Source organism: Vigna unguiculata, chromosome 5 (assembly GCF_037176805.1).
Source record: "Vigna unguiculata cultivar grain cowpea cultivar isolate G323 ecotype 2 chromosome 5, ASM3717680v1, whole genome shotgun sequence".
In the NCBI taxonomy this organism is placed as follows: Eukaryota; Viridiplantae; Streptophyta; class Magnoliopsida; order Fabales; family Fabaceae; genus Vigna; species Vigna unguiculata.
The window spans coordinates 48742083-48758878 of record NC_140796.1 but is presented as its reverse complement, the minus strand read 5'-3'; the positions used below and the strand labels follow the sequence as shown (position 1 = coordinate 48758878).

Below are 16796 nucleotides of genomic sequence, written 5' to 3'. Positions count from 1 at the left end.
CACTGTTGTGGAAACAGCAGCAGAGAGAAATGCAATTTCCTCTTTCAAGAAGCATCTGAGTGTCACATATATATATTGTTCATACTATATTTAGTCACCAAGCTTCTTGGATTTCTGCTAGCTACATGAAAATGGGAAGTCACTTCAGGTTTTTGAGTCTTTGCCTCTTGGCATTGGTTGCATCAACTCATGCTCAACTTCAATTTGGTTTTTATGCCAAGAGCTGCCCAAAAGCTGAGCAAATCATCTTGAAGTTTGTTCATGAGCATATCCACAATGCTCCTTCTCTAGCAGCTGCATTGATCAGAATGCACTTTCATGATTGTTTCGTCAGGGTATGTGGTTCGATTAATCTATAAGCTTCTTTAATTTTCACATACAATGTACTATGTTGGGTCAAGGAGGTACCTAACATGAAGCATTTCAGGGATGTGATGGATCAGTGCTACTAAACTCAACAACCAATCAGGCTGAAAAGAATGCTCCTCCAAATCTCACTGTCAGAGGCTTTGACTTCATTGACAGAATAAAGAGCCTTGTTGAAGCTGAATGCCCTGGCGTGGTTTCTTGTGCTGATATCCTAACTTTGGCAGCCAGAGACACCATTGTAGCCACAGTAAGTGCTCAATTTTTATCAAGAAAGCTGAAGTATAAGCACAAGAGAGTTCTGGTTCATTTATACCTGACACTTCCATTTTGATGACAAAAAATGACTCATTATGGCTTTCAGGGTGGACCCTTTTGGAAAGTTCCAACAGGTAGAAGAGATGGGGTAGTTTCTATCTTGGAGGAAGCCAGAAATAACATTCCTGCTCCATTTGACAACATCACCACCCTGCAAACACTCTTTGCCAACCAAGGACTTGATTTGAAGGACTTGGTGCTTCTCTCTGGTACATTTTATCAAACATTTCCTAAACAATATTGTTGAAATGTACAAAAATATCCGAAAGGATCGTTTAGTTTATAGGAATTTGCTAATTATGTTTAAAATCTTCAGTAATTAATGGCCAAGAGTTCAATTTGTTTCAGGTGCTCACACAATTGGTGTGGCTCATTGCTCATCATTATCAAACCGCTTGTTCAACTTTACTGGGAAGGGTGATCAAGACCCTTCACTGGACAGTGAATATGCTGAAAATCTGAAAACCTTCAAGTGCAATGACATCAACAAGTTGAATACCACAAAGATTGAGATGGACCCTGGAAGCCGCAAGACATTTGACCTTGGTTACTACAGACAAGTGATTAAGAGAAGGGGCTTATTCGAGTCAGATGCTGCATTGTTGAATAATGCAGTTACTAAGGCTCAAATCATCGAATTGCTTGAAGGGTCAGTTGAAAATTTCTTTGGTGAGTTTGCCAGCTCCATTGAGAAAATGGGAAGAATTAAGGTGAAGACAGGGACAGAAGGAGAGATCAGGAAGCATTGTGCATTTGTAAATAGCTAAGAATCTTGTCTTGTTCATGAATCAACAATCCTGGTAAATCTTGATAATTTGTTTTTGGGTTTGGTTATTTATGCTATGCCATGTGGTGTCTACAGATAAAAGACCCTTATGACATGGTTGTTGTACTTTTATGTGTGTTGGAATAAGTGGGTTCATAGTCATTCTTGTTTCAAACTTTGCTGCTAGATCTCTTCTAATAAGCAGCAGAATTTAGAGGGGATTTACTGTGCTGCACACAGCAGAGTTTATGTAATTTTGTGTAGTTTTTTTTTTTTTTCTATTGATGTACTTTTTCACTGTTATTGTTAATTAAATGCAATTTTTGTTGATGATTGCTTATTTATTTATTTATTTCAAATTATCCAAACTATGCAAACAAGGGATGTGAAAGAGCATCCAAGCAAAAGCAACCCGATCCCATATACTAGTGAAGTTGTATTTTATGAAAATTATTTATTCAGGATCTGAATTTTGCTTGGTTATCGATTAATTGATTATTGATTATTGACTAATAACATTTATCACTTGGTGAAAGAACCCACATGTTTTTAAGCAAAAAGAAATCAAACTTTGTTATCCAATAATTATTAAAGTTAAGATAAAAAGAAAATGGAGATGTGAACATTACTATTATTACTATTAAGATAGTTCATTCTTATATTATAAATTGAATTTTCTATTTAAAACGCGAAGATTTTTTTTTTTCACAATGCATGATTCTATTATTTAACACTTGTTCATATTTTCAAAAAAAATCCCACTTTTAACCAAGAACTTGAAATTTTACAACAGCAATTTCTGAATTATTTTAAGTCACAATTAAAATAGTATTCAGGTAATCAGCGTGTAAATAATATTCCTGTTACGTTAACAATCATTCATAATTTTTGTTTATAGACAAAAAAACACAATATATGTTGAATGCATTGCGACTGTAGTTTTTCTATTTTTCAAACAGAAGTAATTATCCCACTAATGGAAAGTTCTATATGGCAAAGTATAGATATTTTTTATTTTGAGAACATAACAAATAGTACCCACAAGTTTTAACATAAGTATATTCAAAATTATTCATAGAATTTTCCAATTTTTGACTTTATAAACTTCGGTTCCAATAATAGACTCAAATGCAGCAGCCAGTGAAGAAATCATTATTTAATCTTGTGATAGAGACTCTGCTTTATCTTTCTGCCAATTGTTTCTACAGATGTAACATGAAAGAATTGGTGTAACAAATGTGGCATGCAGACAACTATGGACCTTTTGTTTGAAAGGACTCAAATTTCAAGACAGAAACAAAAAGCTCCTAACAATTGTTCCCTTTCAATTCCATTCTCCTCTTTTCTTAGCATATCAACTTAATCACATTTGAGGATTCTGCATTAGTTACAAAATTATGGTTCTTCTTTAATGCACTTTGGACACCTGCATCTGAAACCATAATCTGCAAGAGATGCCTGTCTCTCCTCATATGGAAGGTCCTCATCAACATATGATATGGTTATCTGCAAGTCCTTCCATGTGTTAATCAGTTGAACATGACAATATATACAAAAAATTATAAATTTAATGTGGTAATTCCATATATGCTGTCTCTTTTTTCTATAGCTTGGTGCCATAAACATCCTTGTCATTTGGGTAGTATAAAAAAACAAATTCCCATTAAAATCTCCTGGTAAAAAAGTTAATTGCCTGCTAGATATTGGTATTAAGTATACACCAACCTCTTCTCCTTTACGAATTAAGCTCTGTGCAATTATAGTTGCTTGGCCATCTTTATCCTGCATGCACAATATGTAAGGTTTTAAAGATAAATCTTGATTATATTTAATGTCACACAAAATTACAGCAGAGGTAAGGAAAAATGCCTGTATTTTTTCAAGGTAAGAAAATCATGTTCTGATAGTACAACAAAACATGTTGAATCCAATAGAGATGAATTTAATAATGTCACAAACAACAAATAACTAGCTGAGTATGCCCTCAAGTCTGAATCTGCGTTGTTTAAGTAATTGTTATAATAAGATTAATATTAGAAACAGACCATGACTAATTAACTATCTAGTAAAAGTCAACTCCAGGAAGGAGAATTGTCCTAGTTGATGAGTAATTTAGCCATATTCTTGGGTTATGTGAGCTATCAAAACAATATTGTGCAAGTAATTTACAATAGTTTGAAAAAGCAACATGCTTAACTAACGGAGCAAGCATGAAAGGAGAACTTCAACCAATTAATGAGCTAGGGGATTCTGTAAATACACATGGCAGGCACATGTATAAAGGGAATTCTCATTTTTCTTTTTCATGTTAAAGTTAAAACAGATTTATGATAATAGATGTGTAACGCCAAAAAACTTACTCTAATCATAATCACTGACATCAAATGAAGTAAAAAATGCAATGCAATCAACTCAAACCAAATCAAGTAGTAAATAAGATAAAGCTCGTTTTGCCCCCACGTACCTCATCTCTTTTGAAAGCTTTGGCATTAGGACAACATGAATGGTTCATGCAGCTTTGCAAAGGAAAAAATGCAGTCCCTAAAATAACATTTAACAACCACATAGATTTATCACTCAACATTTAAAACTAAAGATCAAAATGAATGAGGATATACACCACATAGGTAGAAGGAAAATGATACACAGAATTGAAATTGAACTATATTATTAAATAGCTACATTCTCAGGGTATTTGAGCGACCCTGAAAAGACAAGCTATCAGTTCCTTGCTTCAAACCTACTCCTTCTATCATAGATTCTGTTTATTGGAAGTATTATAATAAAATTAGTACCTTCGCAACAAATAGAATAGTCTTCACCAAGTGCATCCAGAATAGGTTGAGTAATTTTCTCAGCCTCTTCCTGCCATTAATGTCAGAAAAAGAGTAAAAAGAACTAATTCTTTTTTGGATGATGTAGTAAAGCAAGGAGAAATAAAGCCAAACCTTGCTAGGATGTGTCAGATCATCAATGTATAAAAAGTAATCCTCCACCGGAGAAGCCACAACCAAATCACTGTCAATATAAACTTACGATTGTATCAGTATGATCCAAAATTTAAATTATAATTTCAGTGCTCAGTTTACTTCAATGGCTACACCTATAATGCAATATTCAAGCATTAATTTAATGGAAGCAAACAAGAAATAAAATATGGCTAGGAAGAATAGAACTAAAACAAAGCTGCACACAATAAGCTCTTACAGATTATTCAGCTCAAACATGCCGATGATTTGCCCATAGATTTCAAGGGAGAATACTGGAAAGCGTCAAGGATTAAGCCATTTCGAGCTAAAGTTTCAGAAAGAAAAATGAACTACACATAAAGAATAGATCACAAAATCAGTATGTGTAAGGATACATGGCTCACATTCCTTGTCAAATATGGCTGCCTTAAGAAGTTGTAGAGACTGAAACATCAAAATAAGATGCATAAAATTAGTTATACAATAAGCATAAAATCACTGAATGTATCATTTCCTACCATGCACTTTGAAGAATCTCACCTCAAATGCCAACTCTTTGATTTGCAGCCTGAACGAAGCTTCGTCAGAAGAATCCACATCATCTGGCAAAGCAATGCAATCCCACCACCTACAAATAATTCGAAATGACTTGTCATTCATAGTTCAAATAAAATCATACTCCAATGTTCAACATCAAATGGAACAAGCATTCTCTTCCCGAAAGTATCATATGTGAATGATAGTTACACTAAATTAAATTCTTCATTAGAACAATGAGGTTGATATATTGTTAGATCAGTTTTACTAGGTTGTTTGTTGGAATGAGAATTATACTTGCATGAAACAGTGATAGAAAATCAAAGTTTTATAAAAGACCTAATTCACTCTCAACAGATTGATAAAATGAGTAATTTAACTATAGATCAGAAAAGAAAATATCTTGGATTTTCTCCAGCTCAACTCAATGAAGAGTATACAATTTCGACAACCCAACAACACATGAATATGTGATGTAAAATATATATTAAAAATATTTTAGAAACCTTTATTGCTTGAAACCGTGGTGCAGTGTATGCCAGGAATCATGCATATATGTCAAATACTTTTCCTCAAAAATTTTAATAATGCAGTAGGAAAGTATTAGCTTTTGTATTAAGGCCTCGTGTAGGCATGTAAAATTAGTAAGTAACAACCTTCTCTTGTGTCCCATTGATATAGGCCTCCAAGCTTCAAAAAGAAGAGATACACTACGGTGATTTGAAACACAGGATGTATCATGTTTCACTTGTTTTTCAAGACTGGCTGCTTTTAACTTGCGATATCTTAATATGGTTGAAGAAATAGCCTAGTCACAAAGTCCAACAAGGCGTCAGATAAATAGAGAAAATGTATGCAAGACTGGTGAAAATAGTTTATTTCATAAGTTAAGCATCTAAAACTACAGACATGTATATGTTTAATGTCAAATTAAAGACCAGCTTAGACAGAACAAAAAGATATATGTGATAGATAAAAGGAGCACAAGATTTTGAGGAACAACACTGTCTCATGAAAGCAAATTTTTTACAAGAATGTTTTCTATTTTATTTGATAGATATGTTAGCATTTACCAAACAGCACGTACTAATCCTTGTTGAACTCTAATGACAATAATACCTGGTATTGTTATCAGATATTTGTGCATAAACAGCATACATGTGTGTGTGCATTTTTTCAAGCAGCATTCAATACATAAGAAATTCAGAGAAAAATTAAACCTCACCTTTGCTGCAAGTATGAATATATCATTTGTTTCTGGGAGAAAAATGAAAGATATATATAAGCAAGAAAGGAAAAAAAAAAGAACAAATTTAGAATGTTTAAAATTATTCACCCCAATTAGGAGTCTTACCATTAGCATGTTTGATGAATTTAAGGAGTGCCTCTCTACGAGCTGGATCACAGCTCTCACCAGTACAGAGTAGCAAATGGGAGGATTCCCAATCAGCCTCTGCACATGACATGCTACAGGTATTGACTACGCCATCAGAAGAGATTATATCATACTTCAAAACACAAAATGTGCACAACAGATATCACAGTAACCATGGGAAGCTAAAGTTAAGAAAATCCATCACATGGGAAATCTTTTAAAGACCACATGAATAGAGCCACATTGTGCTGTTTGTAAAATTGGGCACATAGAACGTTGTGCAAATCTCTAAGGAGTCCAAGTCTTTTCCTTTTTTCAATCTAATGGACCTTGAAAAGTTTGTGAGAATGGATAAAAAGTTGTCTGAGACTCAGTAGGCCAGAACTGTTAGTGCTTGTGCAGTATTTGTCTTTATGTAGTTATGTAGCCAATTACTTATGTACATAAGCATAAGTAATTTTTTTGTGCGCACTATTTCTGAATTTATGCAGTTATTTAGACAGTTATAGAATGTTATGACAGATAGTGTGATGGTTTAAGCGTATGAAGCTAGGGGGAGGTTGTTTGTTGGGTAGTTTAATTAATTGCTGAATGCAGAAGGAGGAGACTCCTTGTTAGGGGGAAACATGTCCTGTCTATGTCTACAATCAATTTTACTCTTAAATAATTAAATGAAAAGAAATTTTAGCAAGTCTTCAAAGTAATCATTTATTCCTGCTGCTTGGCTTGGCAGTAAAATTTGACAAAATAAAATCATTGTATATACTCTATTTTTCTCCTTCAAGCAACCATAGTGTTACCTGCAATAGTAAGCTTCTCCACATCCACCAGGGCATGGAACAGCCGGCAACAAGGAGAACTTCTCGGAGCAAGGCAACACCAATTGGCCATTCATTAATGATTCCACAACACCCTCAGGAAGAGGAACCTTAGTTTTGGAAATCCCAGAAGTACATTGCTCAGTACTCTCTTCTTCATCAGATGAATCCATTCCTTGGAAGTGTTGTGAAGAGTTTCCGACATCACATCCATGACTCTCATTGGCCCTTAGTTGCTTCATGTAGAGCCTCCTTCCTATTTGAAGTTCAATGGAACCAATAAAACGAAAGCAGAAACTACAGACCAAACAATCAATCTGCAAAGCATGGTAGACAATAAGGGACAGAAACAAACATCTTTAATTTGAGTACGCAAGAACAGAAATAGTGAAAATAAAACAAACCTTGTTGAGGGAATGTTGAACCCCTACAAACATGGGGTCCTTCAGAACAAGTTTTCCCTCTTTGAAGTCCATGTCTGCATATACACCTGCAATTCTCCAATTGCAGAAGAAGCACATAATGTAAAACATCTTAAAACAAGAGCAATAATTTACATGGTCAATGAATCACAAATCGTTTTTGTTGATTTTTTTCCGAGTCACATGTACAGTTATTTCTAATTGGTTTATACTTCCTAGCGCAAAACTTGCATACAACTTCAACTCATAAAACAAATTGAAAGAAGAAAATATATAAATTTAATAGCTTTTGATGCGAAAATAATAGAAATACACGCTTCTCGAATTACTGAAAAAAAAAAAAGAAAAAACCTTTTCCAAAGGTGCCATCCTGTTTGACTGAGATACCAGTGCACCCTCTTGAAGACAAAAGGTTGTGATAATACTCCTGAATCAAGAGCAGAACAAAATGAAGAGGGTTGAGAAATGTATCTCATAAATGAATAAATGAATGAAGAGATTACCTGTACTTGAAGAGGTGAGGGAGGAGAGAGAAGAGCAGAGATTTCAGAGGCACACGCCAACCCAATAGGGCAAATGGGTTCCATTGAAGGTTGGAAGAGAGTGAGAGTGTGAATGAGTTGATGTCAGCAACACAACAAGGGTCACAAACACATGACGGCGCTCAAAAACCACATAGTACCAGCCATAACAATAACAACATAAGGTTTTAATTTAATTATTGGCGTGTTTTGTTCAATGTCAAAATACCAGTCTTTTTATGTTGCAAATAATATTATGTGTAGGAATAAGAAACACTATATTTTTATATTCTTTAATATACTAAATTTTTAATTTTCCATACTTTACAGTTGTTTTTAATTTGATTTGTATATTTTACGGTAAATTCTTGACAATTTCATGCAACAATTTCGACACCCCGAAAGAGCCTTGAAAATGATCGGTGAGTAAAGAACTAAATTGCAAACTTACTCTGCGAAATGGGCCAATAAAAACAGAGTATTATGTATGACGGTAAAAAGAAGATTAAGAAAAATATTTTCAACTCAATTTCATTGAGACTTCTTATAAGGCAGTCCAATTTATTGTATTCTTTCTTCTAAACTATCTATTTCACGATAACAATTTTAACACAATAACTCAGTATGTTTATGTTTTACTTATTGCCCAAGAGTTTTTCTTTTCATGTGTCTTAGGCAAAAAAGTATTAAAGATGTATAAATTATAAGTTTAAATTATAAATATTATGTTCATGGTTGAGTTTTTTCTTTATATAGTAAAGGTGATTACTTTTATGAAATCAAATATAAAATTTAGTATAAATGTTTTTTATTATTTAGGACATATTATTTATTTACATTATATAAATAAAAACAATCCTCATTTTATTAATGTCGTTTTATAAAGTTAAATTAAAGTTAAACTTTACTATTTTAATACAGTAGCAGAATGTATTTTTGTTTTCCTCTACTTGATAGCTTTTTTTTACGTAACACCTCTATGACATAAATATTAGGCTTAAATACTTTTTTGGTCCTCATTTTCGTAGTGTTTGTTGGGGATGGTCCTCATTTTGACAGAATGTTTAAAATGGTCATCATTTTTACCGAATGTTTAAAATGGTCCTCATTTTCGCAATTCGTGTTTTATTTGGTCCTTTTCTGTAACGCCGTTTAAATCATTAACGGAGCATTGTACAGGTGGCGCGATTTGTATTAGGGTGTGTTACGTGTACTGTACAGGTGTGGTAATTAGATATTTGGAGATAAATAAGTGAGCTAGGGTTTTGGTAAGGAATGTTTGGGCAGTTGGTGAGTTTTGACAATCTTGTTCCTCCATTCCCAATTGGTGTTGCTGTAATCCTCTTCTTCCTGCAATCCCATTATATAGGTATGTTACGATCTCAATCTTCTTCCTTTACCTCTGGTTGTAATCGTTTGAGGCAACCGTGTTGTATCACTTCGTGCACCGTTGGTGGTTCAACGAGAAATGGATTAACCCTGATTTGTAGCTGCGGAGAGATGACAGCTTTGAGGATGGCAAGAACTCCAAAGAATATTGGTAGAAAATTTTGGGTACAATCTGTTTTTATTTTTGTGTTAATAATAAATTGGTTTTAATTTTTGGTTTATTGATTTACAGAGTGGTGGTTCCAATAATGTGGGCTGCAACTTTTTCAAAAGATGGTGTTGATGAAAAGGATGTCATCATCATGGCACAAATGAGGCAGATTAATGATTTGGAGAAGTCATTGAAGGTTGCTGAGAAAAGACTGCAATTAGTAATAGGGTTCACTTGTGTTGTTATTGTATTATTCGTACTGTTATTGTGTGTAATCTTTTAAAGTCCGATCTATTTTGTACTATTGTTAAATGAAGAAATGAGTTAGTTTGATTATGTTGATATTAGTCCCAACATGTTCAAAATAATGACATCTTAATCTGAGCATTAAATGAATAAATGAATTAGTTTGATTATGTTGATATTAGTCCCAACATGTTTAAAATGACATTTTAATATGAGTATTGAAGTAAGTGATATTGATCTAAGTTTGGGAAAAATTAAATTGATCTAAGTCTGGAAGAAGTTAAATTCATAACATTAATTCATCCTCATCAAAATGCACTACATCAGTGTTTGGCAAAAGTGAAATTGAACGAAATTTAAGGAAAGTCAAAATGCAATACATCAATAATGAATTCTATATCATAAATTCCAAACAATAACTAAGACGTTTGTAGCTCCTATCATGGCCTCCTCCTAATCTGTAATTTCATCATAAACTGCTGAGATGGTTCTTCTGGTGTTGGTAGTGGTGCTGTTTGACTCTCCACTTCATTCCTTGGTGGTTGAGTTGTAGTCTATCAAGGACCTTGGAGCAGATGTTTCCTTCAAAAGTTGTAACCTTTTTTCCCTTAGTGGCCCACCTTTCCATTAAATAAACTCTGATTTCCTCGAGCATGGTGATTATGGGTTTGCATTAAATCAAGTATTTGTACAGTAGAGATATCTTGGAGGTATAACAATAAGGTATCTGTAAGTATCAATATTTAACTCTTTAATTGTTAACATCACTCTTTCCCAAACTCCCTGTGCAATGATAAGATTATTAGTACTTACAACATTAAACAAAAATTAATAAATTGAACATATATTAAACATACCTTTTGTTGGTCAGACATAAAGGTCAATTGTCCCACACACGTCAATACCTCCAAGATCACCACTAAGCAATTCCAAGTTTCTTTGTTTTCAACTTTCACAACAGCATACGCAGTAACTGGTCATTAGCACTCACCTCCGTATTTTCCTTTTAAAAAAAATCAATTACAAATAAAATAATGGAGACCATTACACCAACACCGACAATCGACAAACAAACCAACTAAAATAATATCCCACTGAACCCCACCTACAGACACAAACTACACAACATCAAGGAAATAATTTAGAAACCATGCAGAACATCACAACAATCGAAAGACAAACAAACTTCCAAAATAGAATTACGAAAACCCTAACACATGAGCAAACACAACCCAAGAAACCCTAAACCCACTTACCTCGTTGATGATGATTAATTGGAAAATTGAAATGAAGAGCGCAACTGCAATCCAATGATGAAATAACAAGTATTAGTTGCTTCCTCTGCAAATCCGAGCTCAAGAAAGACGAAGATGAAGAAATTTTCCTAATTGCAAAATTTCCCCTAAATTAAAAAATAAACGTTAATTAGCCATATGTACAGTACACGTAACACACCCTAATCCAAACGGTGCCACCTGTACAATGCTCCGTTAATGATTTAAACGGCGTTACAGTAAAGGATCAAATAAAACACGAATTGCGAAAATGAAGATCATTTTAAACATTCGGTAAAAAAAAATGAGGACCATTTTAAACATTCTATCAAAATGAGAATCATCCACAATAAACACTGCAAAAATGAGGACAAAAAAATATTTAAGCCTAAATAATAAAACATATAATTTAATAATGTGAAAATACTTATTTGTGTATAGCAATATCACGAAAATGGTTAATTCATACTCTTATATATCATGTCTCAACAGGTTTATGAAATTATACAACATAAACTCTTTTGTAGGATTCCACATGTTTCTGTAAATTGGAGCTAATGAAGACCACTTTATGCTTAAAGTTAAGATTTCCTTTGACTAATGTTAGGATTGAAATGAAAGTATACTTCATAAACTATGTATATTCATTGGCCTGTGTAGTTTATTTTAATGATATCAAATAAACTATGGTGTTATTTGAGCCATGCCATTGATTTGTATTGGCCGTGAGGTTTGTTCTGGTTACCAAGTATGCATAAGTTTCATAAGTATACAAGCAAGAATCAACAAAGTTGTTTCATAGCCACTGTGACATTGGGAGGATAATTAGCGATGTGAATCATCGTAATGAAACATGATAAAATACAAACATCCAGTAAAACTTGCTGCCTTGCCAGTTTAAAATGTCTGGATGGGATACAGTGTAAGGCACAAATTTCAAACCAAAGAGAAAAAATATTAAACTTCTTCTTGAAAGCATCTTCATAAGGTCTTTCACCTAACTAGAGCGAGAACCTTAAATCTTCAATAAAAAAAAAAAAAACTAACTTTGTTCTCATACATCTAGAAAAAACTGAAAAAAAAAAAAACTTGTTGTGAATGTGAAAACCAAGATGCACGTAGGAACAAACTAGGAAACATTTATGAATAACATTTGATCTTTAGTGGTTTTAGAGTCATATGGATCCAAAGAACTGTTCCAGAGATGGAGCACTGAACACATTTGCAGCAGTTCTTTCGGCTTTATAAGGAGCTACATGAAGTTGATACTTGATAAACCTCTGCAACATAATTCGTTGTTGATAGTTAGAGGATAAAATTAAGCATGGTGATACTGTTGCTTCAACAACAATAATAATAGTATCAATTATCAGAGTCTAAAATTAACTTGATGGATAAAGTTGAGATGTATATATATAGCAACATACAGCTAATTGAGAGACAATTTCAGGATTTGAATCAATATGCCAGTCAGGTTCCAATTGCCTAACAAATGATGACCGTCCATTCTCTGTGCTGCAGAACAAAACCTGCATGGAGGTGCCAGAGATCAAAATAGAGTACATAAAGTTATTAAGAAACACTAAGCATTAAGTTCAATTAGTGGATACTGAAAGTATTCATATGATATATACAGAAGACAATTGTGTTGCTACAAATCTGTAAGATAATTTTAATAGATTTTGAATAAAAATGAATGAGATACTCCTACGTTGTCCATCAACATATGTATTGCATACAAAAGGATGTTCACATAGTGGAAAATATTTGTTTATATAAAAGAAATGGTTGAGACAGAGCCCAGAAATACCACAGAATAAAGTAATTAAGCTTCACAAAAAAAAAAAAATAGTGTAACTGCTTCATGCTCGTTCTCATACCTTGTCCTTGACCAAACCACCTGAAGTGAATATCCCTGCTTCTTCCAATGCTACAAGAACTCTTTTCTGCAAAAGTAATCCATATATAAAGTGTAAACATTTTAACAATAAGGCATACTACAAGGTGGCAAGAGAGATATTAAAACTAAGAAAAATTTAGTTTGCACCTAATACTAACATCAGTAAGATATGCACCATCTCAACAACTTAACATTAGCATAATGCTATGATGTAAATAAGAGTTAACCCCCACTTTAGTTTCTGCAAATGTAAGTAAGTCACTTTACCTTCTGACTTTCAAACCCTCAAGCTAATAGATAAAAAGTCCTTCACAAATAGTGGAAATAAATTGCTTTAAATAATATTAATAACCATTGTGTGGATATTTTAAATAATCTTCTACACGAAAAATTTAAGAACTCAGCAGAAAATTGCATTTCAATTTATAGGTAAAATAATTTTCTGAACAAAATTTAAAGAACTGACAGCAGAAAATTACATTTTAATTTATAGGTAAAATAATATTCATTTGAAATTAAGGACTAAAATGAATCATGTTGGCCCAAGCAAACTATACAACATATTTGGTTGTACAGAACATTTCGAGAGAGTAAGAAGGTTTTCAACATAGAATGTGAATTGTTAATTAATGCCATTGTATTCAATGGATAAGAGACATTGCGGTACTGGTATAAGCTGACAAATGACACACCTCACTTTCGTCATCCAGAACTCGTTCCATGAGATATAAATCGCAAAATTTTGTTATTTCCAATAATACTTCTAGCACAGAGGATTTCACAGTGGCTTGATTCTGCCAAGAACAGAATGAATCACATTGGTATCTTTCTGGGCATTGATGTCATAAAACAAAAGTATAAATAAAAGGGGACAATTTCACCACCTGCAGTTCCTCTGGAATACTTTCCTCGAGGATCACTCCAAGAAGACGACAAGTTACCTACATAGTACATACACGCATAGGCCATAACAGACGGGAAGCATTAGTCACATGCCAACATTTAATAACTAACGACACTAATGTGTAACAAATGTTCGTCATTTCATTAAGAGTCAAAACCAAATTATAACAAAAAATGTGGCATAAAGAACAAAATTTTCACCTGATTACATAAGAAATAGCTTCTATTTCTAAATAGTTTTATTGGAAACCTAAAATTTTAGATTAAATTGAAGAGTATATATTTTGTGTTGACCATTCAGTAAGGAGATTATCATCAATCATTGAACTTCAAAATTAAAATTGAAAGACTGTTGATGTCATCACTAGCCCACCTCCACCTTAAGATAGACTGCATATTGAGAACCCCTTGTGCAAACCACACACAATAATTACAGCCATTTAATTATCGATCCAAGGGAGATTAGAAAGTGACAGGGGGCACACATTTAATAACAATGGCTAAAGCACTTGACGTCCTCCTTTCATTCAGTTGGTGTTAATGTAAGAATGGATAGCAATAACAACAAAAACAATTTACAACAAACTTCCAAAACCTTTTTAGTTCACACTCAGAATTTCAAAAAGTGATTGCCCAACCCGTGTAAATGTCAAGCAAATCTAATCTGTAAGGCTATGACAAATTTGTTAAGCTTGCATTATATTAAGATCTAAGTGGTTGTCCAAGAAAGAGATTTCTTATCATCACAAGAAACATTGATTTCTATAAGCCCATAACCATAACAACAACAAACTGTGCATGGCATCATTAGTCCACAAGAATAACAGAAAAAGCAAATTTCATTACCTTTCTTCCTTCACTCAACTTCTGCCTAACAATCTGCCCCAAGGTTGGCTGAAAAAGTTGAAGAAAAAGCAAGCTCAGAATTGCCAACCACCCGTAAAGCTACCAAACTTGTCTTTGCAATAATTCCAAAGCATTCATACATTGTCACAACTCCAAAATTGAAAGCCATAAAATCATTTACCTTGTCTGGCTGGAAGAACTCGTCAACAACATTTTGTGCCCTTGAATCATCTGAGGATGAACAAGCATTTGAAGGAACCGCCGCCAAATTCGAATGTGTAGCGACTCCAGGATTGCTAGATGAAGCACCTTGCCGTTTTTGTTGCCTCCGTTGAGTCCCAGAAGGAGATCTCAACAGCCTCCATGTGAAAACAATTGCAACAGCAAGACCAGCAACTGCCCCAAAAGAGCGTATATCCTAATACCAAGCATAGTATTGCCAAAATTATTGGAAAAGACATGCTCAAAACAATTGCCAAAACAATAATTTGATCATTTATACCATACACCTTCACTGAAATAGATAAGTAGCACCAGATACTAATCATTTTCATCTTCCCTGCTCTATTTTTAAGCACCCAAAGTACCGATTTTAACAAACCTATTATGATGCATCAGAAGAAACTTCTTTATTTTTTTCTTTCAATTTTGACAAGAACACAAAAACCACCCCTTTCCTACCCACACCCAACAATAAATAAACTAGGTAAAAAAAACCCAGTTGAGTTTTATCACCAATAAATAAACTTTGGGAGCTAGAATTGATAATTACACAATCCCGGATCACACCCATTCATTCAACGATAAAGGTTCAAAGAAAGCACCCAAATCGAAACTTCAAACAAAGAGTGAATACAAGAAAAGCAGGAACGAATAATTACGAATTAGGCAAGCGACAATTAGCAAAAAGATAAGATTTTAATATCAAATCAGATCCAATCGAAAGACGGGCCGATCAATGAATTTTAAAAAGAGTAAAATTGAGGTTAAAGAAAGGAAGCGAGTACAGAGAGAGAGAGAGAGACAGAGAGGGAGAGAGAAAGAGGGAGAATAGAAATACGAGGTTGTGGAGAGAGACAGGGAAAAAATTGGAGATCTTGAAAGTGACGTAAGCTCCGAAGCGTTTGATAAGGTGGATGAGCTCCTGTTTGGAGGTGTCACCGTTGCCGCCGGTAGCCATGGCTCGCCGTCGCCGGAATGCTGAAATCGGAGGGAAAGTCCAATTGCTGAGCGGCGATCAGTGTGAGGATTTTGCAGAGAAAAGAAGGAATGAATGTTGGAAAGCCAAACCCAAACAGATTATTTCTTTGCGTCAACGACCGCTATAAGCTGCCGTCAGAGCTTACCGATTTGCTCCAAATTTCTCAATTTAACGTTCGTTGTTTGGGACAATTACCAAATTTCATGCTCACATTTCTCATTTATTTCTCATTTATTTATTGGAAATGAAATGTATTAAATTAACATTCTTTTTTCTTACAGGAGACTATTTATTTATTTGGGTACAATTTTAATTTGTTATTTACTGAAGTTTTAAGTTTATAGTAAAATCTAGTATTTTAAATGGAATTTTTATTTAATTTGTTGGTATATTAAATACTTAATTTTTATGTTTTTTAGATAATATTTTAATATTTAATTTTTTACTAATTAAATTATATAATTAAAATATTGTCTGACATTATTTATATATTTTTAATAAAAATGCTAAACACCATTTATTATTATATATTAGTTATAATATCATTAATTATATAATATCGTATTATTATATTTTAAATATTTTAAATATTTGAAAAGAAATAAATAAAATAATAAATAAGAAGTTTATATATATTTTTAGTTATTAAATAACCAAACAAAATTGAAATTTGTGAAATCTCATCTAATATAAAATTTTTAATAAATAAAAAAATCAGATATTATATTAAGATAGAGCAAATGGACACAAAGTAGATGAGAATCAACCATTATAGTCAATAAAAAATATATTGA

The 16796-nt window shown here is 33.2% G+C and overlaps 3 protein-coding genes across 5 annotated transcripts; 1 reads left to right on the top strand and 2 right to left on the bottom strand.

Annotated features, from left to right (window-relative positions):
• LOC114183382 (peroxidase 39-like) lies at positions 1–1780 on the top strand. The gene is made up of 4 exons (XM_028070390.2): positions 1–335; positions 428–616; positions 731–893; positions 1033–1780. Exons 1-4 carry the CDS (start codon positions 126–128, stop codon positions 1449–1451), a joined length of 981 nt encoding a protein of 326 aa, XP_027926191.2. The 5' UTR covers positions 1–125; the 3' UTR covers positions 1452–1780.
• Positions 1781–2591: 811 nt separating this feature from the next.
• ATXR2 (histone-lysine N-methyltransferase ATXR2) lies at positions 2592–8323 on the bottom strand. The gene is made up of 15 exons (XM_028070177.2): positions 8075–8323; positions 7923–7998; positions 7554–7639; positions 7132–7466; positions 6311–6423; positions 6182–6213; positions 5613–5764; positions 4960–5047; positions 4815–4863; positions 4658–4712; positions 4399–4468; positions 4246–4315; positions 3915–3991; positions 3176–3232; positions 2592–2956 (listed from the first exon to the last, which is right to left on the bottom strand). The coding sequence occupies exons 1-15, from the start codon at positions 8156–8158 to the stop codon at positions 2846–2848; spliced, it is 1455 nt and encodes a 484-aa protein (XP_027925978.1). The 5' UTR covers positions 8159–8323; the 3' UTR covers positions 2592–2845.
• A 3642-nt stretch (positions 8324–11965) lies between these two features.
• On the bottom strand, positions 11966–16201 carry PEX22 (peroxin 22). 3 transcript variants are annotated; one of them, XM_028073266.2, is made up of 8 exons: positions 15880–16201; positions 14983–15219; positions 14802–14849; positions 13937–13993; positions 13745–13846; positions 13033–13098; positions 12580–12681; positions 11966–12432 (listed from the first exon to the last, which is right to left on the bottom strand). In XM_028073266.2, the coding sequence occupies exons 1-8, from the start codon at positions 15979–15981 to the stop codon at positions 12328–12330; spliced, it is 819 nt and encodes a 272-aa protein (XP_027929067.1). In that variant the 5' UTR covers positions 15982–16201; the 3' UTR covers positions 11966–12327. The 3 variants fall into 3 exon arrangements, with proteins under 3 accessions (XP_027929067.1, XP_027929066.1, XP_027929068.1); XM_028073265.2 differs by having other exon boundaries at positions 15862–16200; XM_028073267.2 differs by lacking the exon at positions 15880–16201 and adding an exon at positions 15574–15609.
• Between the last annotated feature and the right edge of the window lie 595 nt (positions 16202–16796).